At 46.6% G+C, this 21,733-nt stretch overlaps 2 protein-coding genes across 2 annotated transcripts in view; one reads left to right on the top strand and one right to left on the bottom strand.

Moving 5' to 3' along the window:
* lancl1 (LanC antibiotic synthetase component C-like 1 (bacterial)) overlaps window positions 1–21,733 on the top strand; it is a 683,707-nt gene that overhangs the window by 567,788 nt on the left and 94,186 nt on the right. The window lies entirely within an intron of this gene.
* Window positions 1–21,733, bottom strand: part of cps1 (carbamoyl-phosphate synthase 1, mitochondrial) — a 147,117-nt gene that overhangs the window by 103,573 nt on the left and 21,811 nt on the right. Inside the window, exons 3-11 of the mRNA XM_078228805.1 lie at window positions 19,181–19,325; window positions 17,428–17,517; window positions 12,049–12,105; window positions 11,862–11,954; window positions 10,960–11,049; window positions 9,695–9,823; window positions 9,391–9,497; window positions 4,203–4,344; window positions 672–749 (exon numbers count right to left, since the gene is read on the bottom strand). Coding sequence (XP_078084931.1) covers window positions 672–749; window positions 4,203–4,344; window positions 9,391–9,497; window positions 9,695–9,823; window positions 10,960–11,049; window positions 11,862–11,954; window positions 12,049–12,105; window positions 17,428–17,517; window positions 19,181–19,325 — 931 coding nt within the window. The remainder of the gene's footprint in view (window positions 1–671; window positions 750–4,202; window positions 4,345–9,390; window positions 9,498–9,694; window positions 9,824–10,959; window positions 11,050–11,861; window positions 11,955–12,048; window positions 12,106–17,427; window positions 17,518–19,180; window positions 19,326–21,733) is intronic.

Genomic DNA, 21,733 nt, shown 5'->3' on the forward strand with positions numbered 1-21,733 from the left:
ACTCCCCCCGCTCTCACCCACACTCCCCCCGCTCTCATCCTAACTCCCCCCGCTCTCACCCACACTCCCCCCGCTCTCACCCACACTCCCCCCGCTCTCACCCACACTCCCCCCGCTCTCATCCTAACTCCCACCGCACTCACCCTAACTCCCCCCGCTCTCATCCTAACTCACCCCGCTCTCACCCTAACTCCCCCCGCTCTCATCCTAATTCCCCCCACTCTCACCCTAACTCCCCCCGCTCTCACCCTAACTCCCCCCGCTCTCACCCTAACTCCCCCCGCTCTCACCCTAACTCCCCCCGCTCTCACCCTAATTCCCTCCACTCCTATCCTAACTCCCCTGCCGCTCTCACCAGTGCCCACCAGTCCTGTATCCCATTGTTATACAAATGATAGACCTGTACCCACCAGTACTATACCCCAGTGTTATACAGTGACAGACCTGTACCCACCAGTACTGTACCCCAGTGTTATACAGTGACAGACCTGTACCCACCAGGACTAAAGTTGGTATTGGAGCACTTGGTGTTTCTCTCAGGTTAAGTGTAGAGTGAAGTTGTTTGAAGTGGTGTGGAGGGGTTTACTGCTGATTAAATAGTATGAGCACACACTGGTATTTCACTGTCTTTTTAACCCACACTGTATTCACTGGAGTAATATTTCACTCACTTCTGTGTCTGTTGGTCCTCCCTTTGCCTCAGGATGGAACTGTGCAGTAAAAATGGGCTTGCTCTCATGCACGATTCCCTGAAACAGAAGAATTAAAACTGATTGTTTTCCATTGAATGGACTCCCATTCCCGGTTAATGACGGGACACTCTTATCCTGCACCAGCAGCATAGTTTGTTTGTTGCTGTCCTTCCAATCCGTGGGTTCATAACAGACACATATAGACAGACAGCAAGGACAATTCCGAGACACTTATCCCTTCGACGGTACCTCTCTCTCTACTCTCCGTCCCTCTGGGTGCATCTGCACCACATCAACTACAACAGTTTAAGAAGTTGGCTCACCAACACCTTCTCAAGGGCAATTAGGGATGGATAATAAACACTGGCCTAGCCAGCAACACCCACACCCTGTGAATTAAAAGGTAATTTAAAAATCTCCCCGTCTTTTCTTCAAACAGAGAAGTAGCTCCCCTCAGCATCCTTTAGGTTGCTAACACAAAGCCACATTTTCTTGCTGCTCACTGCAGTATAGGACAGCATGGTGGCACAGTGGTTAACACTGCTGCCTCACAGCACCAGGGACCCAGGGCAGCACAGTGGTTAGCACTGCTGCCTCACAGCACCAGGGACCCAGGGCAGCACAGTGGTTAGCACTGCTGCCTCACAGTGCTAGGGACCCGGGTTCAATTCCCAGCTTGGGTCATTGTCTGTGTGAAGTCTGCACGTTCTCCCCATGTCTGCTTGGGTTTCCTCCGAGTGCTCCGGTTTCCTCCCACAGTCCGAAAGACATGTTGGTTAGGTGCGTTGGCCATGCTAAATGCTCCCTCAGTGTACTCGAACAGACGTCCGAATGTGGCACCTAGGGGATTTTCACAATTACTTCATTGCGGTGTTAATGTAAGCCTACTTATGACACTAATAAATAAACTTTAAAACTTTAGCTGCATTCTCTCTCTCTGTGTGGCAACAGTGCTAACCACTCATACTGTTTGCCATGACGGTCTTGCCCACCAGCTGGTGAACTGGCGAAACCTCTGTCAGCCCCGTTAGGGAAGGCCCCTCATAATAAGCACTCAACAGGCATTTAGGTGGCCAGCGTCAGGTTTTCCTGTAATTAAGGACCCTCAGTGTTGGACATCTCCCCGCCTGAGGGTTCCTCCTCCATTGCAAAAAGCATCACCAAGGAACCGGATTGGGAATGGCGTGCCTTTGAACAAGGGGCAGCACGGTGGCACAGTGGTTAGCACTGCTGCCTCAGAGCGCCAGGGGCCCTGGTTCGATTCCCAGCTTGGGTCACTGTCTGTGCGGAGTTTGCACATTCTCCCCATGTCTGCGTGGGTTTCCTCCGGGTGCTCCAGTTTCCTCTCGAAAGACATGCTGATTAGGTGCATTGGCCATGCTAAATTCTCCCTTAGTGTACTCAAACAGGCGCAGGGGATTTTCACAATAACTTCATTGCAGTGTTAGTGTAAGCCTACTTAAATAAACTATTCTTTTCCTTCTCCCCTATGTATTCTATGAACGGTATGCTTTGTCTGTATAGTGCCCAAGGAACAATACTTTTCACTGTATCCCAATACGTTGACAATAGTAAATCAAATCAAATTGAAGATTGCTGTTTATTTGAGTGTGGGGTTTAGTGAGTGAGCATAATTAGCTGAAAGGCATTGGGATTGTTGGAGGTGGGTGGGGGAGGATGGTGGGAGCTGTGTTGATTTCCAATAATGGCTGGTTGGACCAGATTTCTGAATGGCCTCTTAATGCACACCCAAATCTGGAATGTGTAATTTGATCCAGTCCGTGACAAGCTGACTAGCGAGATTCGGGAACTCACAGTGCTTCTGTGATTGTACAGAATGGCCAAGGAGGGTACAAACCACATGAGAAAGCTGAACAACGTGGAGCTCTCCCTCAGTTATCTCATCTAGGCTTCTGTAATTGTAATTGGAGCTGGTTGGTAGAACAAAATATCCTTAAACTCTGATTCACGGGGCTAATTATCCCCCTGGAGTTTTCGGCCTCCCCGAAGCGATGCAGCGATGGTAGTTCAGAACGCAGGGGGCAGCTCCAATGCTGCAATTTTGAGGCAGAAACGTCAACTCAAAATCGAGCAATGTGATATGGCGCGGACGTAACCATGGCACCAAGCTAGCCTTCTGCTCTGACATCACCACCGCAACGTCCTAACTGGCTGCCGGCACTTTGCAATGGGCAGCTTTTCCTGTGGGAAAGGCTTTATCAAGGCTGGTGTACACAGCGGGGAACCTTGCACACTAACATGTGTGACAAATGCTTCCCAAGCTGCATGCCACTTGGCAGACTGACCTGCAGCACACAAGCAGAGGCAGGCTCTTCAGCTACAGATCCACAGGCATAGGGTTCGGAATCAGTGCGAGTCCGGACTCCCAGGGAATGCTCCCTTCCCAACTGTACACCACTGCGCCACCACCCTCTGGTGAGTCTGTCATAGAATCCCTACAGTGCCGAAGGAGGCCATTCGGCCCATCGCGCCTGCACTGACAACAATCACACCTAGGTCCTAACCCCATAACCCCACGCATTAACTCTGCTAATCCCCCTGACACTAAGGGGCAGTTTAGCATGGTCAATCCACCTAACCTGCACATCTTTGGACTGTGGGAGGAAACTGGAGCACCCGGAGGAAACACACGCAGACACGGGGAGAATGTGCAAACTCCACACAGACAGTGACCCAAGCCAGGAATCGAACCCGGTCCCTGGAGCTGTGAGGCAGCAGTGCTGACCACTGTGCTACCGTGCTGCCCGCAATCACTTGCCTCTACAACCAGCAATTAGCATGGCCTCTGAATGTTTCCAATAACTTGGACTCATCCACAAGAAGAGGTATAAGGGGCAGCTTTGAAATCTTTATTCCAGTCTTGACTTCATGGTGTTAGAGAGCACAGAGAGAACCTTTTCTATTTCGACCAATCATCACTGACATTAAGAGAAATCAACCAATCGCTGCTCACCCCGCAGACAAACTGACCAATCACCACGTGCCTCAGACACACCGACCAATCCCCATTCTCCTTACAGGGAGACAGACCAATCGCCATTCAACTCACAGACAGACTGACCAATCACCCACACACCTCACAGACCAACCAATCACCACTTGGTAGATGGACAGTCCAACCAATCGCCATCTTCCTCAAAGACAGACCGACCAATCACCACTTGCCATACAGACAAACCAACTGATCACCACTCGCCTCACAGACAGGCTGACCAATCACCACTGGCGGACAGACTGACTGACCAATCACACTCAGCATACAGATCAATCTTCATTCGCCTCACAGACAGACCAACCAATCACCACTCTCCTCACAGACATACCAACCAATCACCACTCTCCTCACAAACAGACCAACCAATCTCCAGTTGGATCAGTGTTAATTTGGGACTTTCTTGATTATATGGTTCAGCTACTTATGTTAAAATATTTGTTATTCCATTGAGAGCACTTGCCTATCTGACAATATAAGTCTCGATCTCTACTTACCTCATTAGTGCCATCGTTAGCATTAACAAACATCGCCTTCCATCCTTCTGGGAGGGTTGAACTATCGATAGCGTAGCCATGATTCTGTGCAGTGATGAATGCCTGGCCATTCATTACATTCATCACAGGCTGGTTCTGTCCTCTGTGTTGGAGAAACAGGAGTTAGTGGGTGAATATTTTTAGAGATATCCATTAGCAAATCCAAGCACATACAGCTTTATTTTCCACTCCTTGCCTCATTTCATACCATTTCTCAATTCCTGGAGAAGAGTCAGCTTGATCTGCCTTGGCCCAGTGCTGTAACTGCATTGACAGGTGTCACACTGAACTCTAACCTCAATCTCCGCTGCTGCTATGCAAATGCCTGAGGGGGACTGTATCAAACTCTGCACATGAGATAAAGATTCAAACTCAGCGAGCACATTACACGCGACACTAGGCAAAAAGAACAGTGCTCATTCAGAGAGATTGGAATGTGCTAAGGACATAAAGTCAAACACGCTGATTCTTGGTGCAAGGAACTACAATGGACTGTGAATGAAGCCCAGTCCATCACACAATCCAACCTCCCATCCATTGACTCTGTCTACACTTCCCGCTGCCTCGGAAAAGCAGTCAGTCCAAAGATGCACGGGTTAGGTGGCTCGGCCATGCTAAATTGCCACTTAGTGTCAGGGGGACTAGCTCGGGTAAATATGTGGGGCTATGGGGATAGGAGCTGGGTGGGATTGTGGTCGGTGCAGATTTGATGGATTGAATGGCTCCTTCTGCACTGTAGGGACCCCACGCACCCCGGACATTCTCTCTTCCACCTTCTCCCGTCAGGAAAAAGATACAAAAGTCTGAGGTCACGTACCAACCGACTCGAGAACAGTTTCTTCCCTGCTGCCATCAGACTTTTGAAGGCGCCTATCTTATATTAAGTTGATCTTTCTCTACACCGTAGCTATGACTGCAACACTACATTCTGCACTCTCTCGTTTCCTTCTCTATGAACGGTATGCTTTGCCTGTATAGCGCGCAAGAAACAATACTTTTCACTGCATACTAATACGTGTGACAATAATAAATCAAATTTTTTAAAATCAAATCATGCTCAGGGTCTGTGGATAGCAATTTTGGGCAGTTCCAGCACATTTCCCGGTTAGTTATCAAACCGACTACATTGAACCATCAAGGATTCCGCACCCTGAGGAGCACAGTTACAGCTCCTCAAAGAATCATGCAACAAACAGATCATCAATCCTCCAATCCCATACTTTGGAACTTGTTCCAGTGCTTCTTTCCTGAAGATCATGCAAGTCATTTTTTACCCTGCTACTTTCAAACCACTGGGCTTGCGCTTTCCTCTCAGACTTAGGCCCTGACAGGATCCTGACCCAATTTCCGGGATGGTAGTAACTCAGGCTGGGAGACATTGCTCCCAACAAGAGACAGACCAACACCATCCACTCACCCCAACAGCCACAGGAAAATCCTGGCTGTGTTTCAAAGGGGCAATGAGAACACCAAAGGCCAAAGGGAGGAAGGCCAGATTTTAGGCCTTGGATTGGGTTCAAAAGGTAAAAGGTCTGAAGCTAGCTTGGTGGGAGAAATGTTTACTGCAAGATGCCCTGGTTAAAATGGACCACAGAGACAGAGAGAAGGTGAATGACGCAGGGTAGAATTGGTTTCAGGGAGATCAAACTGCGTACGGGGGCAGGTTCATTTCCTGGGTGGCATGGTGGTTAGCACTGCTGCCTTACAGCGCCAGGGACCTGGGTTCAATTCCAGCCTTGGGTCACTGTCTGTGTGGAGTTTGCATGTCCTCCCCGTGTCTGCGTGGGTTTCCTCCCGGTACTCCGGTTTCCTCCACACTCCAAAGATGTGAAAGTTAGTTTGATTGACCATGCTAAATTGTCCCTTAGTGTCAGTAGATTATTATGGAATCCCTACAGTGCAGAAGGAGACCATTCAGCCCATCGAGTCTACACCGACAACAATCCCACCCAGGCCCTTTCCCCATAAACCCACGTATTTAGCCTGCTAATCCCCCTGCCACTAAGGGGCAATTTAGCATGGCCATTCAACCTAATCTGCACATCTTTGGGCTGTGGGAGGAAACCGGAGCACCCGGGGGAAACTCACGCAGACACGGGGAGAACGTGCAGACTCCACACAGACAGTGACCCGAGGCCGGAATCAAATCAGGGTTCCTGCACTGTGAGGCAGCAGCGCTAAACGCTGTGCCACCGTGCCACACAGACGGTAAATACGTGGGTAGGGCCTGGATGTGACTGTTGTCGGTGTGGGCTCGATGGGCTGGATGTCCTCCTTTTGCACTTTTGGGATTCTAGGAGTCTATGAAACATTAGCGAAGCATAAGCAGAAAATGCTGGAAAATCTCAGCAGGTCTGACAGCATCTGGGGAAAGAGGATAGAGCCAACGTTTCAAGTCTGGATGACCCTTTGTCAGAGCTGAAGATAATAGAAAATAGGATGATATTTATAGCATTGTGGTGAGAAGGCGAGAAAGCTGTGGGAGCTGGATCGAGAGCCAGTGGCTGGCGGAGACAGGAGTGATTGAAAAAGATGTCATAGGCAAAAAAGGCAAAGGGAATGTAAATGGGGTGATCATGGCTAAGAATGGTGCAGAGAGCGGCCATTAAAAGATCGGAATGTGTAAATGGCAGAACAAAGGTGAGCAGAGTGTCAAAGGACAACCTGAGACAGGTAAGAGATTACCCTAGTGGATAGTCAAGGAAAAAAAGATGGAAAGCGAGATAAAAAAATAGAAAAATGCAATAATGAGAGAAATGAAAAAATAAATGGAAAGGGGTGAAGGTGGAGGGGAGAGTTCATGCTCTGAAGTTGTTAAACTCAATATTCAGTCCGGAAGGCTGTAAAGTGCCCAATCAGAAGATGCGGTGCTGTTCCTTCAGTTGCGTTGGGTTTTGCTAGAACATTGCAAAAGGCCACATGGATGGACTTTTGGACAGGAGATCAGGGTGGTGTGTTGAAGTGGCAAGCAACAGGAAGGTCTGGGTCCTGTTTGCGGATGGACCGAAGGTGTTCAGCAAAGGGATCGCCCGGTCTGCATTTGGTCTCTCCAATGTAGAGTAGACATCATTGGGAGCAGCGAATGCAATAGACCAGATTGAAGGAGGTGTTTGCAAAGCGCTGCTTCACCTGAAAGGGGTGTTTAGGCCCTGGGACAAGGAGCAGGGAGGAGGTAAAGGGGCAGGTGTTGCACTTTCTGCAATTACATGTGAAGGTGTCGTGGGCAGGGGGTGAAGTTTGGGTGTGGCTGGAGTTGGGAAAGAATTTGATTTGCGGTAAAGATTCAGTCACTTCCCTTTCCTAATGTTACCAAAAAATTCATCCGATTTGATGAGTTGCCATGGTGGGAATTAAACTCTGGGTTGTTAATCCAGTATTACTAGAAATACATTCCATCACAACCATGCACAGAAAGGTTTGAAAAAGAGGCAGAAAAAAATAGACCACAGCAATTACTTACATAGGAGACATACAAGCACTGGGAGCAGGGGTAGGCCATTTGGCCCCTCGAACCTGCTCTACTATTCAATAAGATCATGGCTGATCTGATTATAACCTCAACCCCACATTTATGTCCACTCCCGATAACCTTTTACCTCCTTGTTAATCAAGAATCTACCTTGTCCTTAAAAATATTCAATGACTCTGTTTCCATTGCCTTTTGAGGAAAAGAGCTCCAGAGACTCACAACCCTTTGAGGGAAATAAATTCACCACATTTCTGTCTTAAATAAGTGACCCCTTATTTTTAAACAGTGACCCCGGGTTCTAGATTCCCTGACAAGAGGAAACATCCTCTTCACATCCACCCTGAGGATCTTAAAGGTTGCGATCAAGTTGCCTCTTACTCTTCTAAACACCAGTGAATACAAGACTAACCTCTCCAACATTTCCTCATAAGACAACTTGCCCATTCCCGCTATTATTCTAGTTAACCTTCTCTAAACTGTTTCTAATGCATTTACATTCTTCCTTAAATAAGGAGACTAATCATCCTTAGTGCAGAGGTGGTCTCACTAATGCCCTGTACAACTGAAGCATAACTTCCCTACTTTTGTAATCAATTCTCCTCACAATAACATTCTATTAGCTTTCCTAATTACTTGCTGTACCTGTGTACTAGCCTTTGTTATTCATGGACTAGGACACCCAGATCCCTCTGCATCTCAGAGCTCTGCAATCTCTCACCATTTAGATAATAAGCTTTTTTATCCTTCCTGCCAAAATGGACGACTTCACATTTGCCCACATTATACTCCACTTGCCAGGTTTTTGCCCACTCATTTAACCTATCTCTGCCCCTTTGTAGCCTCCTTATGTCCTCTTCACAATTTACTCTCCTCCCTATCTTTGTGTCATCGGCAAGTTTAGCAATTATACCTTAACTCCCTTCATCCAAATCAAAGAACAAAGAAGAAAGAACGAAGAAAATTACAGAATAGGAACAGGCCCTTGAGCCCTCCAACCATGTACCAACCATGCTGCCCGTCTGAACTAAAACCCCCTACCCTTCCAGGGACCATATATCCCATCCTATGCATGTATTTGTCAAGACGCCCCTTAAAAGTCACTATCGTATGCTTCCACTACCTCCCCCAGCAACGAGTTCCAGGCACCCACCACCCTCTGTGTAAAAAACTTGCCTCGTACATCATCTTTAAACCTTGCCCCCTGCACCTTAAATCTATGCCCCTTAGTAATTGACTCTTCCACCCTGGGAAAAAGCTTCTGACTATCCAAGTCATTCATATAAATTGGATAAAGTTGAGGCCGCAGCACTTATCCCAGTGGCACACCACTCATCATATCCTGCCAACCAGAAAAATACCCATTTATGCCAACTCTCCGTTTCCTGTTAGCTAGCTAATCTTCTATCAATGTCGATAGGTTACCCCCTACACCGTGAGCTTCTATTTTCCACAATAACCTTTGATGTGACACCTTACCAAATGCCTTCTGGAAATCTAAGTACAGTGCATCCTCCAGTTCCCCTCAGCATACGTGACTCCTTCAAAGAGCTCCAATAAGTTGGTTAAACATGATTTCCCTTTCGCGAAACCATGTCAACTCTGCCTGATTGCCTTGATTTGTTTTCCCAAATGGCCGGTTATAACATCATTAACAATACTTTCAATGGGGGTTTCTGGTACCTGTTTCCCATTGGCAGTTTGTAGCAGTTGGCACCAGCAGCCAATGCCGTCAGCTGGTTCCCCATACAGATGCCAAACACTGGCTCAGGGCGATTGCTTTGAATGATCTAAAGAAGAATATAAAAGTAACCATCAACTACAGCACAAGAACAGCCTGATGTGCTCTTCCAGCAATGAGGCAGTGCGCGTGACTGGGACACTCAACACTACAACCCCCATGCATTAAAAAAGAATTGACCACTTTATAAAACATTTAGCTGACAGCTCCATAGAACAAGAAACACCCCCACACTGAACGAGGTACCTTGTGTACGTTTGCAACCAATTGTTTTGCCAACGTGGGATCCCCGGGGCCGTTGGATAGGAAGAGTCCGTCATACTCCATGTTACTAAAATCATGATCCCATGGGACTAAATGTAACTCAACACCTCTCTGGAAAAGAAAATAGCAGCAATTATTATCATACTCCTCGGGCCTCATTCACTTGGTGACCTATTGAAAATGGGAAAAATGTGCAATCATATGTGGCAAAAGGAAAATTTCCTCTGACTTCCTATCGCAACTATTCTCCTTAAACTCAAAGCAGCTCAAAGTCGTTTCCCTAGGCAGGAGTGAGCTACACAAGTGCCATTCCTGGTCTGTGCAGTGGTAGATGATCCCAATTGATCAGCACCTTGGCGATGAGGTTCACGGCAGTTGAATAGCACGTCAATTTACTGGCTACAATTCAAGAAGGAGGAGAGATCACGGAGGATGTGGGAGCCTGCCCCTAGAAAGCAGGTGAGTCAACACCAGGATACCCATGCAGACACGCAAGGGGGCAGAAAGCCCATTGAAGCTATCGTTAAAGATGTTATAACAGGGCATTTGGAAAAATTTAAGGCAATCAGGCAGAGTCAACATGGTTTTGTGAAAGGGAAATCATGTTTAATCAACTTATTGGAGTTCCTTGAAGAAGTAACATCTGCTGTGGACAAAGGGGAACCAGTGGGTGTACTGTACTTAGATTTCCAGAAGGCATTTGATAAAGTGCCACTTCAAAGATTAGTGAAATTGAAATGGGGTTGTGCTAATATTTGCACAAATATTGTTGCAATTCTTGGCAAAGGGCGGGATTTTCCAGTCCCCCCCACCCATTGGCGTGTTTTCTGGTGGCAGAGGCTACTTGCCATTGGTTGTTGGCAGGATGTACCGGTCCCATGATATCTACAGTGTTTTGCATGACCCGCTGCCAGAGAACCTGCCACTGGGGGGGAGTCGGGTGGGGGGGTCACCTTTGGCAGGACTGGAAGATCTGGCTGTTGGGAAGGGCTGGAAAATCCTGCCCAATGAGTTTTCAGTCCCTAACTATCCCCGAGTCATGGCCCATGTACTGTACAGGCAAATATCGGGACAATAATGACCCATCTTTCTGTGGAAACCTAGCTTTCCACGGAAACATAGATATTTATTAGATCCCGCTGGAACAGAAATTGGAGGTTACCAATGCAGTGGAGCAACAATGAGATCATTAATTGCCTAATGCTGTTGTTCGCAGATGTGGGTGAGGGACAGGTAGAGAGAGATACCTTCACAAGGAGTCGGATTATATTGTGCTTTATCCCGCAGTCCACGGCGACGATTTTGATTGGATTCCCTTTGCCATAGATTTTAATTTCCTGCCAAAATACAATGAGTTACGTCACATAAACCAAAATACAACGGGTTGTGTCACACACCATGCCCGCTAGTAATATTCCACCGTTAACCAGGTGGAACTGCATCACACATACAAACACTTTACACATCCCTCCCTTCATCGAGCACAATTCAACAATGTCAGATATTCTTCTCACATTCCTTGCGCTTATCATGGGATTTCACACCAGCACAATAAAACCAGAATGATCATTCCAGCCCCCAAATACTGCGCACCCCACCCCCAATACATCCCAACCACTCCCTCCACCTCCACCTTTTTTATTTATTTATTCGTGTCACAAGTAGGCTTACATTAATACTGCAATGAAGTTACTGTGAAAATCCCCGAGTTGCCACACTCCGGCGCCTGTTTGGGTACACTGAGGAAGAATTTAGCATGGCCAGTGTACCCAACCCGCACATCTTCCGGACTGTGGGAGGAAACCGGAGCACCCGGAGGAAACCCACGCAGACACGGGGAGAACGTGCAGACTCCACACAGACAGTGACCCAAGCCAGGAATTGAACCCGGATACCTGGCACTGTGAGGCAGCAGTGCTAACCACTGTACCACCGTGCCACCCACTTAAGTCCTCATTTACCAAAACCCCTATTTCCTGGGTCCTTCTTTGTCCCCCACACTGCAGCCCCCATTTCCCACACCACAATCTCTCCTAGAATCACCATGGCAACGAGGAGTTTTAGATTGCAAATCTCTCAAAATGGCAAATTACAAATTGTCCATTAGACAAACCTTTCAAAAACAAACTGGAAGCTAAATAAGTCTCACCTTGGTTGATATTTCTGCCATCAGATTTCGCAGGTTGGGATCAACAAATTCTACAGGATCCCCTTCGAACTCAATTTTACCGAGAATTGTTCCCTGTGAAGAAATGTTGTTTTTTTAATAAATGCCTGAAATGGTTCGAAGGACAACCCACTCATGAGAATTTCAAAATGGCCGCCAGGCTGGTTACCTTATCCCGGACTATCTTTGTGAGCATTCTGGTGTCTATTCCGTAAAGGGCTGGGATCTGTTCAATGAGAAAACATGTTCCATGAAACAACAGATTCTTAACAGCACCAAGAGCAATCTCAATATTTCCTTCTCCATTCCAACTCTTCCCCATCAATTACTCAGTTTGAAATGTCACCCATAATAATGATGCCACCTGAGGTCGGAACAATCTATCTCTTGAAGAGTGCTGGGCAACATTTCAAAAAAGTGATGTTTAAAATTTCATACAGTCCTAACCCTCAGCTCCCTGGTTTAGACATTGTGTTGTCAGCCGTTCAAGGCCAGAGGATCTCAAGGCTCCTGATACAGGCACAATCTAGGTAGGCCTTGCTGACCAGGGAAATCTCAAGCTTTTGGGTTAGGCACAGTGTCAAAAGATAGAACTTTCATAGAGAATCCTACAGTGCAGAAGCAGGCCATTCAGCCCATCGAGTCTGCACCAACCACAATCCCACCCAGACCCTATCCCCATAACCCCAGGCATTTATCCCAGCTAGTCCCCCTGACACTAAGGGGCAATTTAGCATGGCCAATCCACCTAACTCGCACAGCTTTGGATTGTGGGAGGAAACCGGAGGAAACCCATGTAGTCATGGGGAGAATGTGCAAACTCCACACAGACAGTGACTCAGGTCCCTGGTGAATGTGAGGTAGCAGTGCTAACCACTGTGCCACCGTTTCACCCAGAAAGGCTCACAGAGTCGGGTAATTTCAGCCAGGCAGTGTTTTAGATACTTTTGGTACTTTAGTGGGCATTTGGATGGTGATAGCTATCGTCACTGAGTGGGGACAGGACTGAGCTCAACTGCTCCCCAGAGATGAACACCCCAATGCTCACCTAGGATGGCACAATGACCACATGGACAATTTATTACAGGGCAACCAGCAAGACTACAAGTAGCCCAGCATAGAGTTGGTGGCCTCCAGACACAGGGGAAAATAAAACGCTGACAATTCCTAACTTTATCAGTTTCCTTTGGCAAACAAAGAGATTCCGCAGGGACAAAGAAGAAAAAAAAGTCTTTGTGATTCTCAAAACTCCCAGCGAGCCTAATCTTCCCCAAGGCTCACTAAAGGCCACAGGAGAGGATTCCCAGCAACTCCTCCAATACGTCCATTCGATTTTGGGAAAAGGTGGCTTACCAAAAAATCTTCCAATAGCTCGGCTTCCAGGTAATGGCTACACCAAAAAGGTGGTAAAATCTTTGGTTCTGCCCCACAATCCAGAAACAAGTGGCTATTCTGCCCCTCAGTGACATGGTGCACTGGTTTGCAGTCACGCATGACTTGTGTGTCATGGTCATGTGACTCTCTCCATTGTGCGTCTCTGTCTGTCTCTGTGCAAAGTTGCTAGGTCACCAGGGTCTCCAGGATGCCTATAAGGATACTGAGGGAAGCAAGGGTTGACACTGATCATAATCTTCCAAGCCTCCTTAGAGGACTGGAGAAATGCAGATGCAGGCAGGCAGTGAAGAAGGCCAATAGTATGTTGGCCTTCATAGCAAGGGGATTTGAGTACAGGAGCAGGGATGTCTTGCTGCAATTGTACAGGGCCTTGGAGAGGCCACACCTGGAGTATTGTGTGCAGTTTTGGTCTCCTTATCTGAGGAAGGATATTCTTGCTATGGAGGGAGTCACCAGGCTGATTCCTGGGATGACAAAACTGATGTATGAGGAGAGATTGAGTCAGTTAGGATTATATTCACTGGAGTTTAGAAGAGTGAGGGGGGGATCTCATAGAAACCTAAAAAATCCTAACAGGACTAGATGGAGTAGATGCAGGAAGGATGTTCCTGATGATCCAGAACCTGGGGTCACAGTCTGAGGATATTGTGTAGACCATTTAGGACTGAAATGAGGAGAAATTTCTTCATCCAGAGGGTGGTTCGCTACCACAGAAAGCAGTTGAGGCCAAAACATTGTATGTTTTCAAAAAGCAGTTAGATATAGCTCTTGGGGTGAAACGAATCAAAGGATATGAGGGGAAAAGCAGGAACAAGTTACTGAGTTGGATGATCAGCCATGATCATAATGAATGGTGGAGCAGGCTGAAGGGCCGAATGGCCTACTCCTGCTTCTATTTTCTATATTTCTATGAGGGGTGCAAAGGTAAACCCAGTAAATACAAGCCAATCAGTTTAACCTCAGTGCAGGGAAACCTGTTAGAAACAATATGAGACAAAACATAACAATCATTAGGTCAAGGGTGGACTAATTCAGAAAAAAACAATATTCATTCAAGGCAAATTTGATTGAATATGTGATGAAGTAAGAGTAAGGATTGAGGAGTGTTTCCTGTGATGTGTATGGACCCCCAAAAGGCTGTCAATGAAATGCCACACAATAAACTGGTCAGCGAGAGGCCATGGAATAAAGGAACAAATCCAGCACGGATACAAAAGTAAGTCATGTTGACCGGAAGCAGGGTTAATAACAGGATGAGGTGGTATTCCCGAGGGATCAGCACGAAGACCAGTACTTCCCCTGATCGATATCAATCATCTAGATTTGGCTGATCAGGGCACAGTTTCCAAATTTGCACAAAACTTGGCTACTGCAAAGAGGATGGTGGTAAACTTCAAGAAAACATAGACGGGCGAGTGGAATTGGGGGGACAATTGGCAAATTTAATATGAAATGTAATATATGCAGTGATTGACTTTGGTAAGAAGAATGAGGAGAGGCAATGTAAGATAAAGGCCTGGATTTTACCGGCGTGCCCACCTGAGGCTCATAAGATCGCGCCCGAGGCCAACAGAGAATGGCACTCTGCGAGCCTCGCCCGTCCCGATTTCAGGGACCAAAGACTACAATTCTGCAGAGGCTACAGAAACAGAGAGATCCTGGGTATGTGTGCAGGAATCACTCCAAATGGCCGGGCAAATTAGTTCAAATACACCCTCTATCAATCAAAGCATAGGGTACAAAGGCAAGGGAGCTGGGATTCTTGCTTTTTCTGTTTTATATAAATGATTTAGAGAAGGGTGTTGAGGGCAAAAATCTCTAAATTTACAGATGAAACTAAGCTAGGGAGAATAGTGAATTGTGAGGGTGACACTGAGCAAATTCAGAGGGACATTGACAATGGCCAAATGGGCAGCCACCTGGCAGATGAATTTTAATACAGCAAAGTGTGAGCTGATTTTGGCAGAAGAAACATGGAGAGACCATACAGACTCAATGGTACAACTCTGGGGGAGTATAGGAAGAAGTCTCACAACACCAGGTTAAAGTCCAACAGGTTTATTTGGTAGCAAATACCATAAGCTTTCGGAGCACAGCTCCTTCGTCAGATGGGGTGGATATCTGTATAGGAGTATAGGAGCAGAGGAGCCTCGGGGTTCAACTGCATAATTCTCTGAAGGTGGCCAGGTAAGTTGAAACAGTTGTTAAGAAGGCTTATAGGATTCTTGGGTTTATAAACAGAGGCATTGGGGCAAATTTTTCCGTTCCGCCCGCCACAGGAATCGTAGCGGGCGAGGGGCTGACCGTGGAAAGGTCTGTTGACCTCAAACGGGATTTTCCGGTTTCAGGGCAACCGCAGCTGGAACATCCCACCCATAGAGTATAAAAGCAAGGAAGTGAAACTCCACCTCGATAAGTCATTGGTCAGGCCACATTCGGAGTACTGTGTTCAGTTCTGGGCACCTTATTTAAGGAAGGATGTTAAAGCCCTAGAGAGTGAGTGTAGAGGAGATTCACGAGAAAGATACCAGGAATGAGGAATTTTAGATACAAGGAAATATTAGAGAAATTGGGCTTAAGATTAAGAGGTGACCTTATTGGGGTGTTCAAAATTGTGAACAATTTGACAGGGTGAAGAAGGATATCTTGTTTCTACTAATTGGTACGTCAATGACTAGGCGTCACAATTTCAAGATGGTCAGCAAGAGAGCTGGGAGTGAGATGAGGAGAAACTTCTTCACTCAGAGAGTTGTTGGGATTTGGAGCATGCTGCCTGGGAGAGTGGTGGAGGCAGATTCCATAGGAGATTTCAAAAGAGAGCTGGATACATATTTAAAAGTGATGAACTTTAGAGGGTTATGAAGATAAGGCTGGAGAATGGGACTATCTGGGTAGCTCTTTTGGGAGCCGACGCAGAAACGATGGGCCGAATGGCCTCCTTCAGTGCTGTAAAATTCTATTATTCTGAGCTATGAATAATGTGTATACAACATTGGCCTGGCCTCAACTGGAGAGTTGGGTCAAATTGTGGACAGCACACTTTGGGACGAAGGTGTAGACTTTAGACAGGGATGAAAATAGGATTTATAGGAGTAGTTCTGGGATGAGAGACTCCAGGTGCGTAGATAAATTGGAGAAACTAGAACTGTTGTCCTTAGAGATGAGAAGGTTCAGAGAAGGTTTGATAGCAGTGTTCAAAATCATGATAGATCCAAACAGAATAAACAGAGAGAAACTGTCCCCTCTGGAGACAGGGACGAGAACTAGAGGATAAATATAAAATAATTGGTGGAAAGTACTGAAGATGGCACGAGAAACCTTTGTTCATTGCAGAAAGAAATTGGGACCCAGAATGCATTGCCTCAGAGTGTGGCAGAGGCAGATTTAACTTGTAGCTTTCACAAATAAATTGGACAAGAGCCTAAAGATGTGTTCAGGGTTACTGGGAAAGAGTTGAGGGGGTAGAATGGGAATGGATGAGTTGCTCTTGCAGAAAGCTGGCATTGACTCGATTGGCCGAATGGCCTCCTTCTGTGCTGTAACCACCCTATGATTCTGAGTTGGCCTGTGGATCCATAGAGCTCAGCACTGTAGGATTTAACGTTTTTTTAGTTAGCTAATAATAAAGCAATGCTTGTATTTACACATGACTTCCACTACACACCAATAAACTGCCAAAACAAATTCTCATCATCCTTCGCTCTCCTACTAAGTTTATACTTCCAGTTACTGATTCACCAAGCAGGGGACATAAGCTGCCTTTCGGAAGAAATGTTCAGAGTTAAAGCCGTACTGTACCACTTCCAAAGAAGTGATTGAGGACAGTTTCTTCAAGATCCTCAGATAGTTCAGGGCTAAATGCTTTGTGTAATCGAGGAATAAAGATCCCTTTGCCCCAGTCTAACCTGCTCTCTACCCGGACCAGCTGATCTCAGCTGGGCAGCAGTGACAATGATGTTACATTTAATCTCATGCACCTCTTGCACCTTTGACAGAGCATCTGCATATCTGGCAGGGGCAGAAACAGGGCCAGAAGTGAAACCTCCACCCAAACCCGAGGGCCCTCTTTCACAAAATGGAGAGAGATCACAGACACACCACCTGAAATCTGTACTCTATAAACAAAAGGTGGGGGAAGGGAATAGCAATTTACCTTTTCTTCATTTAACCACTCCCCAAGTGATTTGACAGAGTTCCAGTGACTGTAGTCATGGCTATAATCCTGCACTAGTAATCCGGAAACCTAGAAATAACAGAACAACAGATTATCCAAAAACGTTTGGTGCTCATGTGTCCGTTGCGTCCTATCATGAATTCTTAAGTTTATCACAGTCAGAATTTTCCATTCCAGAAACCCAAAATAATTAATCACAGCCCCTGCCTTCCCCAACACTATTGCCGAGAGTAAAGCTCCTTCAAACTGTGCTATCAAATACTCCCAGGGTTGGAACAAAACTTCTCATTCCTCCATCAGCATGTCCTTTAGGGAAGGAAATCTGCCATCCTTACCTGGTCTGGCCTACATGTGACTCCAGAGCCACTGCAATGTGGCTGACTCTCAACTGCCCTCCATGGATAACTAGGGACGGGCAATAAATGCTGGCCAGCCAGTGACGCCCACGTCCCACAAATTAATGATAAAGAAGTATGTGTCCCTTTGGTCACTGGAGACCTACAACAACGGCAGCGCCTACAGACAGAACAAGACAGCAGCAGAATCTTGAGCCTCAGACAATAATCGGCGAATGTGCGTGGAGAGAGAAGAAAGGTCCAGGAGTTCACTGTTGGGACTGTCATCGCCTCGTCCAGTCAGAAAGTGCAGCATTTATTGCACTGTCATCCTTGCCCAAGTGAAAATATTACATGCCCTTTTCCTGCTTCTCTCAGTAACCAGAAGCATGAGGTGATGGCACCTAAGCTAACTGCTCACAGCTCTTTTTTTTCATTCATTTGTGGGACATGGGCGTCACTGGCTAGGCCAGCATTTATTGCCCATCCCTAACTGGGCAGTTGAGAGTCAACCACATTGCTGTGGCTCTGGAGTCACATATCGGCCAGACAGGTAAGGACGGCAGATTTCCTTCCCTAAAGGACATTAGTGAACCAGATGGGTTTTTATGATAATCGACAATGGTTTCATGGTCATCATTAGTAGATTTTTAATTGGTAATGGGTTGAAGGGTTATGGGGAGAAGGCAGGAAAATGGGGATGAGGAGCACATCAGTCATGATTGAATGACGAAGCGGACTCAATGGGCTGAATGGCCTAATTCTGCTCCTATATCTTATGAACTTATGTGCACCTGGCGGGCTTGATTTCCTCCACAACTCTGAGGTGAATAGACACTGCTTTCACCCTCTTGGGGGCTGAGCACAACTCCACTCATATCAGGTGTCGATACCACAAGCTGCACCAAGGCTGGACATAGGAAGCAGGCGAAGGGAAGAAGGGAGGGAGGGAAAGAGGGAGGGAGAGAGGGAGGGAGGGAGGATGGGAGGCTATCCAGATACCCTTCAAATATGGCACCTGGATCTTCAACCCCGTGAGGTAGTGGCAGGGAGGGCAACTTCTCTGCACAAATTCATAAGTAATGGTCTGACCAGTGTAAGATTCACACAAGGTCAGCCACCCTGCAACCAAGCGGAAAACACTCCACCTCCCACCACCAAACTTTGATTCAGAATGGACGATCCCACCCACCACATCCAGTCAGTAGTGTTTCTCTAACTCCACTGTTCTCAAACTTTGACTACAACTTCAATCACCGTTTTGTGTAACAGGTTTTCCCCTCAGCAGCGAATAATTGAATTTGATCAGACATTTCAACCAGGTAAATAACGCTTCATCAAGAGATCAGTAAACCTGCCCACTTACCAAGTACCCATTCACGGGTAACAAATATTACCTGGATAAATTCAGACTCAACGTATTTCATTAACCCCAACTCGTCCAACTTCTTTGTGTCTGGCACCCCATAGTTTCCTGCCATGGGGGATGTGAGAGCCAGGATTTGCCCTCTGTAGCTTGGGTCTGTTAGTGTTTCAGGGTAGCTAGAACATAAAAAAAAGTTCAAAAAACAACAGGAGAAATCTTTGCATCGTTACTGCATCAAAGTCTTGGACATCCCTCCCCAACAGTACAGTGAGTGTACCTACACCACATATGACCATAAGATATAGGAGCAGAATGAGGCCATTCGGCCCATTCAATCATGGCTGACATGATTCTTATCTCCATTCTCCTGCCTTCTCCCCGTAACCCTCGATCCTCTTTTTGATCAAGAACCTATCTATCTCTGTCTTAAAGATACTTAGTGACCTAGTCGCCACAGCCCTCTGTGACAGTGAGTTCCACAAATTAACCACCCACTGGCTGAAGAAATACCTCCTCCTCTCAGTTTCAAAGTTTTACTCTGAGGTTTTACCTTCAAGTTCTAGTCTCTTCCACTAGTGGAAACATCCTCTCCACGTCCACTCTATCTAGGCCTCTCAGTATTCTGTAAGTTTCAATTAGATCCCCCCTCATCCTTCTAAACTCCATCGAGTATAGACCCAGACTCCTCAACCACTCCTCATATGACAAAGCTTTCATTCCTGGGATCATTCTTGTGAACTGCAGTGGTTCAAAAAGGCAACTCACCATCACCTTCACAAGGACAACTAATGATGAAATGGGACATTTTATTACTTCCCATATCATCCCTTGCAGTCTCCAAAAGAAATGACCAACTTAGTGCCACAACTGGAGGCATCATTAAGCTCATCTCCACAGAAATTAATTGACAATGTCCAAAGATGTCATGTTGAATCTTAGTATCAACAGATAAAAGCAGACATGCATGCCACCTGAAACTAGTGAGAGAGGTGGTTCTGCCAGCATCTGTGTGGTAGAATGGTCACCGAGAACTGCACCGAGAACATGATTCTTTCTGAAGATGGTTAGGTCTCATTTAAAGATGTGTCAGGGGTGGCCACTTTGAAGGATATACATTCGCCTGGGTTTCAAAGAACAAAGAAAACCAAAACAATTACAGCACAGGAACAAGCCCTTCGGCCCTCCAAGCCTGCACCAAACATGCTGCCCGACTGAACTAAAACCCCTTACCTTTCTGGGGATCATATCCCTCTATTCCCATCCTATTCATGTATTTGTCAAGACGCGCCTTAAAAGTCACTACCGTATCTGCTTCCACTACGCCCCCCAGCAACGAGTTCCAGGCATCCACTACTCTCTGTGTAAAAAATCTGCCTCGTACATCTCCTTTAAACCTTGCCCCCCGCACCTTAAACCTGTGCCCCCTAGCAATTGATCTTCCACCCTGGGAAAAGCTTCTGAATATCCACTCTGTCCATGCCCCTCATAATCTTGTTGACTTCTATCAGGTCACCCCTCAACCTCCGTCGTTCCAGCGAGAACAAACCAAGTTTCTCCAACCTCTCCTCGTAGCTAATGCCCTCCATACCAGGCAACATCCTGGTAAATCTTTTCTGTACCCTCTTCAAAGCCTCCACATCCTTCCGGTAGTGTGGTGACCAGAATTGGACACTATATTCCAAGTGCGGCCTCACTAAGGTTCTATAAAGCTGCAACATAACTTGCCAATTTTTAAACTCAATGCCCCGGCCGATGATGGCAAGCATGCCGTATGCCTTCCTGACTACCTTCTCCACCTGCATTGCAGTGACCTGTATACTTGCACACCCAGATCCCTTTGCCTATCAATACTCCTAAGGGTTCTGCCATTTACTGTATATTTCCTATCTGTATTAGACCTTCTAAAATGCATTACCTCACATTTGTCCGGATTAAACTCCATCTGCCATCTCTCCGCCCAAGTCTCCAACCGATCTATATCCTTCTGTATCCTCTGATAGACCTCATCGCTATCCACACTATCCGCAAATCCACCAACCTTTGTGTCATCCGCAAACTTACTAATCAATCCAGTTACATTTTCCTCCAAATTATTTATATATATTACAAATAGCAAAGGTCCCAGCACTGATCCCTGAGGAACGCCACTTGTCACAGCCCTCCGTTCAGAAACGCACCCTTCCACTGCTACCCTCTGTCTTCTTTGACCGAGCAAGTTTTATATCCATCTTGCCAGCTCACCTCTGATCCCGTGTGACTTCACCTTCTGCACCAGTCTGCCATGAGGGACCTCGTCAAAGGCCTTACTGAAGTCCATGTAGACAACATCCACTGCCCTACCATCATCAATCATCTTCGTCACTTCCTCGAAAAACTCAACCAAGTTAGTGAGACACAAAACCATGTTGCCCCTCACTAATACGCCCACTTATTTCCAAGTGGGAATAAATCCTGTCTCGAAGAATCCTCTCCAATAATTCCCCTACCACTGATGTAAGGCTCACCACCTTTTCCTCTGGGTGCTCCGGTTTCGTCCCACAGTCCAAAGATGTGCGGGTTAGGTGGATTGGCCATGGTAAATGCG

Source organism: Mustelus asterias, chromosome 14 (assembly GCF_964213995.1).
Source record: "Mustelus asterias chromosome 14, sMusAst1.hap1.1, whole genome shotgun sequence".
Lineage (NCBI taxonomy): Eukaryota > Metazoa > Chordata > Chondrichthyes > Carcharhiniformes > Triakidae > Mustelus > Mustelus asterias.